Here is a 10,820-nt window from a genome sequence, read left to right on the forward strand (position 1 = left end):
CATTCTTTCATATTTATTTTAATTATTTCAAAGTTATATGAACAAAACAGCTTTCTTAACAACTCAAATATGAAGAGAACACATTATTCAAAATGAAGAAAAAGCAGCAGAAGCACTTAAGAGGTCTTGTTTATTTTATTCATTATTTATGCTTAAAGTTTAACTTACAAAATCTATGTCCTTCAATACAATAAACAGCTGTATCAATTAATGATTAACAGAAAATATATCAACAAGATGGATGACAAAAATAAAAACAAGCTCCAAATAACAATTGGAAGGTTATAAAATCCAATTAATTCTAAGGTGATTTATAAGTTAATTTATAGTTTCTCTAGAAGAATTAAATATTTACATTGTTTCTGAAGCATTGAATATATTTTGAGGCGTCAGTCTGTCTTCTTATCCGTTGCTATTGTAGATCCATTAGCAGTGGCCTCGCCGTTGCTTTCAGGCTGAAAAACATGAGTGAAATTTTTTTTTAAAACTTCAAATCAAATAACTATGAAACTTATACGTTAAAAATGACACAACACAGAGACCCTTTGAGTGGCTCCTATTAGTTTTACTATCATTTTTAGATATATTCGCTCTATATACCAGAGCTGGGAAATATTTCCATAATTATTTTTAAGTTTCTTAATGAAAACATCACAAAAATTTTCCATTTACTTACCTTGCAAGTCCCATTACTCTTTTCACTAACTTTTTGGTCATTAGCACTGGTCTCCTGCACTGCCTTTTTGCTCCAGAATATATTAATAATGGGTGAAATAAAAGGATAGAGATAAGGCTCCAGGAACCTCTTGTAGACCCACAAGAGGACAGGAATCACAATACAGGGAATGCACACCATAGCTGGTAAAAATGGAAAAACCTACAACAGAGAAAAAATATTGTGAGTTGTAAAAAAAAAAAAAAATACATAGTAAGTTTATGGTTGGTTGTTGAGATATTGCTACAAGGTTCCTGTAGAATGATTTACTAACATTTCATGAATTTATTAACATTTATACAATAATTAAAAAACAAACAAACAAACAAAAACGACAAAAACAAAAACCCCACATCAAACAATCCAACATGCACTTTAAAACACGAAAATAAAGCAAAAAACATATTGGTTGAAATGACAGAAATGTGTACATAATTTGAAAAGTAACAGAATCTTGCTTTATAAATAGGTTACACAAATTTAAAAAAGAAATTTATGGCATATTTACAACAATTACTGCCTACGTTAATTTTAAACTCTTCTGGTCTATATACGTTAAAAATGACTGTACTGAGACGTTTATTATTTTGTTTGTTTTATTTATTCTGGCAGCTTGGGTCTTCCACACCGAGCGACCTGTCAGCCATACTGACGTTTTCAAAGCTAACCTGAGCTACCTTAGTTAACGGTGGAAGGAAGCTTTCTTTCACACGACTACACAAATTACTCTGTTCGTGATTTCTGTTGTTGTGTGCTGTAAATTGTTTTTCGATCATTTTTTAACTTGACACAGTTGACACACTATTGGTTTCATGCTCTCTAAGCTCAAATAAAACAGTGAGCTAAAGCTAGCGTCATATCACACCCGGTAGCTTGTTATGAAAAACTGTCACCAAAGTTCAGACAGGAAAATAAAAAGATTTGAACTGTTACACGAGGAAAAAAGAATAAAGACTCTCACCTCTCCCAATCACAAAATGATGTTGTCACGCACTACCGATGGGCAGAGTATGTTTTATGGCGAAATATCTGGAATGTTGCTGACGTAAGACGTACTTTAATCCAACTTCCGTAGAAGAAGAGCGACAGGCGGAAGTTGTTCATCACCGGGCGCCTTTCTTCAAAAACAATCACAAGAACTGCTGCGTAACAGCTTTATAAGAGACACGAAGGTAGTTACAGTTTTTCTGGGGAGAATATTTTAAATACATTAATGTATAGGAGAATCTAGATAGTACAAATGTAAATTATATTACCGTTAATTCGTGTTTTACGTCGTTTTAAACTCCAAGCGAGCCACAGTAAAAAAAGCTTACAAGCTTAGTACTTCAGTAAAAGCAAAGTGACAGTTCGGTGTGTGTGTGTGTGTGTGTGTGTGTGTGTGTGTGTGTGTGTGTGTGTGTGTGTGTGTGTGTGTGTGTTGTAGAATCGACACAAATCACTTTGGCGCATTTACATTCTGTCCGATTTAGAATATAAAAGATACGCCATTCAACAAAGTTTTACCTTCATGCGCATGTGATGTATGATTGGAGCGGCTAATTCGATGTGTTTACCTTTACAGGGACCTCACAGCGGGTATCTGTGCGCCTTTTTTCAGCGCTAAAATGCCTCTCTCCACTCAGTCGCAAGGCGATGACGAACAGTACGTTTTAGTGGCGAATTTGGACAATGCTCGCAATCTCTCCAACATCCTGAAAGCAATCACCTTCAAAGATCACGCCATCTTCACAGCTACAACCAACGGCCTTAAGGTCACAGTGGAGGACTCGAAATGTCTGCAGGCCAATGCCTTCATCCAGGTGTGTTTCTCTTGTATTTTGTCAGTGAACATACTTAAATGAGCAGGTATGTTTACTTTGTGTTTAATCCTATAATACTGATACCTTAGTGAAGTTGTACTCATGTCTCCCAGGCTGAGATCTTCCAAGAGTTCACCATAAGAGAAGATCTGGTGGCTTTTCAGATCAACCTCACTGTTCTCCTTGATTGCCTCAATATATTTGGTGGAACCACAACACCAGGTAAAATTCATAAAAATAAACGAATTTAAAAAAAACCCCACCTGAGATGGGACTCAACATGCTTTTTATCTGTTTCTTGTGATGCTGCAGGTGTATCAACAGCCTTGCGGATGTGCTACAGGGGGTATGGGTACCCTCTGACGTTGTTCCTGGAGGAAGGTGGTGTAGTGACCGTGTGCAAGATTAACACGCAAGAACCAGAAGAACCGATTGACTTTGAGTTCTGCAGCACTAATGTCACGAACAAGGTTAATTTCACTTTTTCTGTTATTAAAACTGGAATATTAAATATACAAAAAAATCAGATGGGAAACAATAAACCAATGCAAACGAATCAGTTCAGAAATTACAGTTTCTCTGGTTTCCTTACTTTACAAATCCAACGGGCATAACACTATTTGCAGGTGTTAGAAAAACAGGAAACACAACTCAGTAACAACTGATGTATCCCTGGCTCTTTTGTAGGTGATCTTGCAGTCAGAGAGTTTGAAGGAAGCCTTCTCTGAACTGGACATGACTAGTGAAGTGCTACAGATTACCATGTCCCCCAGCCAACCATACTTCAGGTGTGCTGTCCTTACTGTACTTTTTCTACAGTGTCGTGCTGGTTTATGATTACGTTGCTGACCTTAAAAAAAAATCACTGTGTTTAAAATGACTGTAAAGTCCTTTACACACCAAGAGCATTGGGGGGGGACAGATGAAATTCAGAATTTAGTACACAACATATGTAAACACTGAAATGGTAGAAACAGAGACTCTAGGTTCAGAGCAACAGGGAGAATTTTGCGGTTTCATTCAGAAGTTGAAGCTGAATCACGACCGCTTATGTATGTACATCTTTCCAGATGTCATTAGGGTAGTTTGAATTCTTGTGGGCAGAGTTAGGATCACATCTGAGGGGGCAGAGAAGTCATTTTGTAGAACTGATTGTGTTTCTGTATTGAAATTGTGTTGTTTACTTTTGCTGCATCACCAGTTTTCAGTACCGGTGTGTGTTTTAAGCTACAAGTAGACTTTTGCTACCAAATGCAGTGGTTTGATTGGCAGATCTCTTTATTCTCGTTCTGAAAATTGAAAAATATCGGAGTCCGAAAAACATTTTCAACGCACAAAATCTTCAAATTAATTCTTTTTTATAAGTCTGGTGTGTAAAGCTCTTAAAAGAAAAATCACTGACGATATCCACTGGGAAAAGTATTTGGGATTAGACATAATCCACTTCTGGGAAACTAAGTCTTCTTAACGGTAAAGTTGAGGCATGTTTTATGCTGGATTGTATCGATCTGATTGAAGCTAACACTAAATATAATGTATAGCTAAGCTAAAGGTAGGCACAGTGACTTTCTTCAAGGATTTGTTGTAACAAAATAGATCTTTTTCCTGTCATTCATTATCAGTGTGCTGAGGTAGTTTGCAGTCTAACTTTGCCCCCTCTGCATTATTTTTGAAAGTGCTGCTCTTTTTACCTTTCATTTATATTATTATTATTTGATTTGTTGATTTTCTAAGGTTGTCAACGTTTGGGAATGCTGGAAATGCTCATTATGATTACTCCAAAGACTCGGACATGATGGAGCTGTTTAAGTGCACCGAGACACAAACGAACAGGTTAGCACACGAACACATGCGCAGATTATTTAGACTGTAGAGAACACAAACTAGCCATAGGTGGACTGGGAGGACAGGAAGCACCAACACAGCGACTAAAACCAAATGTCATACACAGTAGAGAATGACATAGCAGAAAATGTGTGATCTTTATCTCGCTGTAAAGTCAGTCACGACTGTCTGTGACTGACTTTACTCTCATTTTCAGTCTTGACCCTTTTACATGCCTGTTCACGCATGGTTGCCAGGCAGGTAACTCTGATCATAATGTGAAAAAGTTGAAGATGTTGACATGAATAAATCCAAATATTAAAAAGTTATAACCAAATATACACATCTTTCCTTTGAGAGTCATAAAATTAGTATATCTGTTCAGTCACTGTGTCAAATATACCCTTGGACAACAAAGTTGATCAGATTCTCCAGCATCAGTCGGGTAATGCCAACAAACTAGACTGTAAATGATGACCTCCAGCAATGGTAGAAGTCATTTTTAATGAAACATAAGAAATGCTGAAATATATTTGTATTAAACTGTTGTTTAGCATTTTATTTTCTTTAAATCTAGTTTGTTTTATTTGATTGTAATTCTGAGCATTTTGTGGCTTATGTTTTGGGAAAATAATAATAACCAAAGGGCAGTGATAATATTTTTTATTATTAACAAACTAAGCTTTGAAAATATTGACACTCACTTGTGTGCACACACTAATAACTAGTGCCAGTGTCCTTAACCTAAGTATGAACTCGGATAGGTATACACTCACCTTGTAGGCGCTCTAGAAATTCCTGGAATTGGAAATACTTCACTCAAGTAGACTCCCATGGTTTGACCTTGTGTTGTATACTTGTGTGCAAACTGTAATTGCCAGCATGGCTCCTAACCAGAGGTCTGGCCACAGGACGTTGCAGCACCTGCATGCAGGTGTTTAGGATTATAATCATTTCCCCGGTGACTCTTCGTCCCCTTTACATCTCCTTAAAAGCAGACTTGTTATAACTTATGTAATAGAGCTTGTTAACTGGATACATTTGACTTGTAACTGAATAAAAAGCACAGAAAAATAATGACATTTACAACTGCAACTGGATATGCTGACACTAATGAGTCAGCACTCCTGGATCCAGTGTTAAGTGTTTTCTTGGTCTTTCTATCGTATCATGTTAAAAATCTCTGCAAGAGAAATAGTTTAGGCATAGTTTCAGCGTATCCCCGTGTAATGCTTTGTTTGTATTCTGTCTGCAAACAGATACAAGATGTCCCTCCTGAAGCCGTCCACCAAAGCCTTGGCTTTGTCCTGTAAAGTCTCCGTCAGGACAGACAACCGGGGCTTCCTCTCTCTGCAGTACCTGGTCAGGAACGACGACGGACAGATCTGCTTCGTAGAATATTACTGCTGTCCCGATGAGGAGGTGGAAGAGAACTGAGAACACCAGATTCAAATCTGACTTGTAATAAGCACCTTAACTACACACCGGAGTCCAGTTTGCCAGAGGAGGCAGGTATGGAGAAAATGCCGGACTTGTAATGGGCACAGTGGAGTAAACAGAAAATGAACTGATTCATCATTTGCCAGATTTGAGAGATGTTCTTATGCTCTCTATGATTACGCCACACGTCATAATCGTAGCTCGATGTGCTGCAGGAGTATACAGAGGCATGTTCGATGTGTGTTCAAGTACTCTATTGATTACTATAGTGACTCAGCTGTTTTCAGTCATAAGTCTCACAATTTGTGAATGTTACTCCTGAATTTGAGTCTACTTGTTAAATGCAGCTCTCTTTATATTTGCATATCAGAGCTCGTCTTTTGACATATGCTTCCAGATGGCTGACAGCCTGTAAAACAGGACACATTAGACCCAGCTCACTGATCTAAAACAACTAGACAGTGATCTAAAACAACACCTATTCTACCTATTTTGAATAGGTGTGATTTCTCTTAAGCTGTGGACACACTTCCTCCAAGTCTATGCTGACACTATTCCAAAAGCCTTTTATGGAGTATACATCACAGGATACAGAGATCAAGTTGGTATTTTATTTCTATGACATAGAAAAGAGTTTTTACTCCAACTCAATAAACATTACATCAAGAAAAACTTGTTTATTAGAAAAAGAAGAAAGGAGTTCATAAACTGGGGCAACAAAACATGATGCATATTTTCCCAAGGACTGTTTCTAATACTGTACTTGAGTCCTGACTGTGTGGTGACATTCCCATATTTTTACTGAATAATGGCAGCAGCATTCACTCAGCTTATTGCAGTCCATCCAGTTACCTGCGTGCCATCTGCATCCTTTGTCTTTTGAAAGCTTTTTGTTTTTTCTTCACCACTTTCGTCTCAGGCGCTTCCATCTGAATGTCAGCGGGCTTTTCCTCAGCTGGTGTCAGGAAGACATCCGCTGTAACGTCACTTTCCAGGTCCTCCTTCGCAGACGTCTTCTTTCCTTTCTGCATCTCCTTTACCATCTGCTTCTCTCGCACTTTGGCTGCCGCTGCCAGTCGCATCTCTCTCCGGTGCTGCAGGAGCATACAGAGAGATGTTCGATGTAAGAACATTAGTATATCAGGAACATTAATTGTAACTTCAGCTATCGTGCAATGGATTTTTACCATGTTAGGAGAACGGAAGTCTGGGTTTTCATAGAGCGTAGGCCCCCCAAAGCTCCCCTGAAAGATCTTCATGAGGTTAAGAACAAAGCGAGGCCCAATCTCCACTAGAGAGCCATCTTCCTCAATGATCTGAACACAGCCAGAGGAAAATAAGAAATATTTCATTCGGAATCTGCTCAAGCCAGGGATAAAATATCAAATGAAATTTAGAAAAGTATGGCAGAAGAGTACCTGGTAGTTTCGAAACCAAATCCTGTTGTCTGCAATGGTGAAGGTGAAAACATGGTCCACAAAAGGCTGACTCTTAGGATGGTAGCGTGGGGTGGAAAAGGTCTACAACAGAAAAAATGAATGAGTTCAGTCAGAAAATACAATTTGTTCAACTCTTCAAGAAAAAAATGTTTAAAAAAAAAAAAAAAAATCACATCTGCTCCGTTCTTACAGTAAAAACATGATATGTAATCGGACTTTAGACTGAAAGTGTCAAAAACTGCAATCAGTTTACATTCACGCTGTCCTGGAAACGCACCTGGATGAAGAGCTCTTTCAGTAAAGCATAGTGAGGCTCCTTATCGAATTTCTGTTGAAGAAAATAAAGAGTAAAAATAAAAACTTCAGCTCTTGCTCAGGCGTTTTTTCTTAAATTCAACTTAAACACAAAAAAACTTTCACTATTCAGATCACAGGCCGAGAATTTTATATCAGAGCGAAGACATTGTGCAGAGTTTTGTGACGCTATTTGTAGGGATGGGAATTGAGAACCAGTTTATGTAGAAAACCGATTCCCAGAAGTCCAATTCCTTGGAATTGTTATTCTGCCTTTCTATCGATCGCTCTTATTGGTTCCTGCACGGTTCACCTGTCCGAGGAGGAAAGTGGCGACGCAGTCTGGAGCGTGGATATGGACACTTACTTTTATTGCACAAAAGACTGAGATAAATGGTTAAGTGGAAAACTGGACAGAAAAAACTGCATTATGCTGCTAACACAACTTCGGCACTTGTGTGGTCTGCTTTGTATTCTCCAAGAGAAAGATCTTAGTGTTCTCATTAGGGACTTGTGTTAGTGTGTGGGGTTGTAGCCTCAGGTTTATATTGTTAAATAGTGTGTTTCAGCTAAGTTATAGAGTAACATGAAAGTAATGTAACGAGTACTGTAAGGAATTATTTTTCCAGGGAGTAATTAAGTAACGTGTTCTGTGTAATATGTCTAACATGTTCTGTGTAACCTGCTCAAACATTTAACCCACAGCATGCAGTTAATTTGCATGAAGGTAATTTCTATATTGCTTCTTAGCAACTGTGGTGACTTTCAAAACGGACCCAATGACAATCGATAAGTAATCGAATCGATAAATGATATTGATCTTGGAATCGCTAAATTCTTACCAATTCCCATCCCTATTTCCTTGACTACACTAAACCATAAATATCTGATGTGGTGTTGATGAGACTCATAGTGCAACAAATTCGGAATAAAGACATACTGATTATAAACTAACAGCAAGTCTAATTTATTACTCCCGGCTTTATGACCCAGTTCTACTCACAGGATCAAACGAGAGCAGCGGCCTGGATCCTTTGAGGCAGTTTCCTGTCAGTTTGAGTTCGGCCAGTGTGTGAACTGTCAAAGAGGAGGGGCAATGCAATTATTTTTCCCAACGTATAACAAATGATTGCTGCATTTGAGGGCTTTGGTGGCGAAATAACTTACTGTTCTGGACTAGGAACTTTGCAGAAGGGCCATGGGGGCTGTTTGAAATCCTACAGGACAAGAACATGATTGAACTTAGTTCAGATTGGCTCTCCTATGAGTCTGATGTACACGAGATGTAATACCAATGAAATTCTCACCACATGTAGAGGTCCTGCTTCTTCTTGGCCTCAAAATAGAGGCACTTGTTGCAGTTTTTGATCTCACAAACCTGCCAAACAAATGACTTTATTCTCCTGGATGCTTTACATATGTTATGTAAGAGTGAACTAAGATGTTAAACAGCAAACTTACCTCGTTTATGACAAACAGCTTATCCTTTCTGTCCATTTTTGTGTCTAAGCACAAGATTTGTGGGTTAGTAAGGTAAGACAGATAACACAGGTGTTTGTGTGAAGCAATGCTGTAGGTCAGTGCTACATGAAACTAACCTGCCTTTGCATGAGGCATCATGGTCCTCAGGTCCTGCATCAGGTGTCTGGTTCTGAAGTTGATCCCTCTGGAGGAGAAAATCAGAACTCTTTCCTTGTTGGTCCATTTGCCCTGTTAAAAACAGTTTAGCTCAGAACATTGAACTAAAACAAATACCAGTTTGCAATTTCAGTCTTAAAATGCAACAAAACAAAGAAACAGCGTTCTTCTACTACGGTTCAGAACAGATATGGGTCTGCCCGGGAGTTTTTCCCTGTCTGCGGAAGGCTGTTGGTCCATTGTTTACCTCAGCTGTCAATTCTAGGTAAGAGGGATCCACATTTATTCAATCTGGAAGAGACCGTCAAACTTTGTGGAAGTAGTACAGGTCAGTGACCTTTGACCTCCATACTGAGGTGAGTTATTGAGGATATGCCGAACCTTTCTGTTGGTAAAAGCTGCTGTTTTGATGCTTTGTGAATAAACCCTCCGATGTAAGCAAACTGCTTATTACAGCAAAACCTTTTTGGGACACAGTCTACTTTATAGCCAAGTGCTGTTGTTGTTTAGCCAGTGACTATGAGTAACAGCAACAACATCAGGAACAAATTAGCATGTTGTTTCCATGTACAAAAGCACTGGCTTGAGGTGAGGATAACGAGGATGACGTTTTCTTAAAATGCTGGTGAGCTTCTCTCTTTTCCTTTGCATTTTTGTTTCTTTGATGAAGGGGACCCCTTCTCCACAACCATAAAACACAAGCATAATCCTTCAAGTCTTGCGTCTGAAGACGAAGGCACGAATTTAAATTAGCCTCATAGTTCGAGTTCTACGAGTTCTCTTCCTTTGGTGTTTTACACATGTAGCCAAACTTCAGCCTCACATGTAAAATTGGACTAGGTGGAAATGTCCTTCCCGGCCACTGTATTTAAATAAGCTGGGGGAACATGGCCGCCGCCACAAAAAAATCACGAGCCATTTATGTATTTTTAATGGGTTAACGATGCGTTTATTAAAACGCATCAATTTGTTGAAAGGAACGTAATAACACACTATCATATTTTTGAGCACAACATTCTTTCTTTTTACTATTAATTAGCCTTAAATACCGACTGTACGTTTAAGAAGGCAGTTTGGTTCATATCTGTGTCGATATCAGATTGGGAATGTTAGGATATAACGAATTCCTCTATCTGATGCTACACACTGAGTAGGTTATAGATAAGTAAGTGAAGTAGCGCGTAGTTGGTAAACTGAAGTTGGCTCACCAGCTAAAATAGTTCAGTGGACAATAACACGCTATAACTCTGACCTGAGAGATCGGCGCTGGCACCGTGATCTCATGTTGCTTCTCTCTTCCCACTTCCTCTAGGTCTTTGCCTTCATCTGGTACCAGTTTTCCTTTTTTCGGCTTGAAATCAACGGAATCCTTGCCGGCACGTTTTCTCTTGAACGGCGACATGTTTGCACGCACACGGAAGTCTCCTAAAACTTATCCGAAGAAAAAAATATAACATAAAACAAAAGTTAGAGTGACCTCTAGTGTCCTGGAGATGGTACCCCCAACGTCTTTTTTCCGATGGAGGCTCTAGAAGAAAGAAAGATCCCCTTTTTCAACCCTGGCATTGGAAAAAAATTATTCATTTATTCGTTCATTTATTATGTAACTCCTGCCTGCCATAGAGACAGGAGTGGCATGATGCCAATTCCTGCCTCCACCTGCCTGCC

At 38.7% G+C, this 10,820-nt stretch overlaps 3 protein-coding genes across 4 annotated transcripts; 1 reads left to right on the forward strand and 2 right to left on the reverse strand.

The window, feature by feature from the left end:
* Positions 1-116: 116 nt before the first annotated feature.
* c21h18orf32 (chromosome 21 C18orf32 homolog) lies at positions 117-1,819 on the reverse strand. The gene is made up of 3 exons (XM_085279827.1): positions 1,677-1,819; positions 677-877; positions 117-455 (listed from the first exon to the last, which is right to left on the reverse strand). Exons 2-3 carry the CDS (start codon positions 854-856, stop codon positions 390-392), a joined length of 246 nt encoding a protein of 81 aa, XP_085135953.1. The 5' UTR covers positions 857-877; positions 1,677-1,819; the 3' UTR covers positions 117-389.
* On the forward strand, positions 1,767-6,363 carry rad1 (RAD1 homolog (S. pombe)). Its single transcript, XM_085279826.1, has 7 exons — positions 1,767-1,887; positions 2,280-2,517; positions 2,631-2,739; positions 2,830-2,987; positions 3,205-3,305; positions 4,252-4,350; positions 5,601-6,363. Exons 2-7 carry the CDS (start codon positions 2,323-2,325, stop codon positions 5,776-5,778), a joined length of 840 nt encoding a protein of 279 aa, XP_085135952.1. The 5' UTR covers positions 1,767-1,887; positions 2,280-2,322; the 3' UTR covers positions 5,779-6,363.
* A 15-nt stretch (positions 6,364-6,378) lies between these two features.
* brix1 (biogenesis of ribosomes BRX1) lies at positions 6,379-10,820 on the reverse strand. Of its 2 annotated transcripts, XM_085279825.1 has the most exons (10): positions 10,405-10,813; positions 9,113-9,224; positions 8,976-9,019; positions 8,822-8,892; positions 8,682-8,731; positions 8,518-8,591; positions 7,498-7,548; positions 7,200-7,301; positions 6,969-7,097; positions 6,379-6,875 (listed from the first exon to the last, which is right to left on the reverse strand). In XM_085279825.1, the coding sequence occupies exons 1-10, from the start codon at positions 10,552-10,554 to the stop codon at positions 6,630-6,632; spliced, it is 1,029 nt and encodes a 342-aa protein (XP_085135951.1). In that variant the 5' UTR covers positions 10,555-10,813; the 3' UTR covers positions 6,379-6,629. The 2 variants fall into 2 exon arrangements, with proteins under 2 accessions (XP_085135951.1, XP_085135950.1); XM_085279824.1 differs by having other exon boundaries at positions 6,379-7,097; positions 10,405-10,820.

This window comes from Mchenga conophoros, linkage group LG7, assembly GCF_057382185.1.
Source record: "Mchenga conophoros isolate Kocher_MC1m ecotype Shallow Benthic linkage group LG7, M_conophoros_male_GT1.1, whole genome shotgun sequence".
NCBI classification, from domain to species: Eukaryota; Metazoa; Chordata; class Actinopteri; order Cichliformes; family Cichlidae; genus Mchenga; species Mchenga conophoros.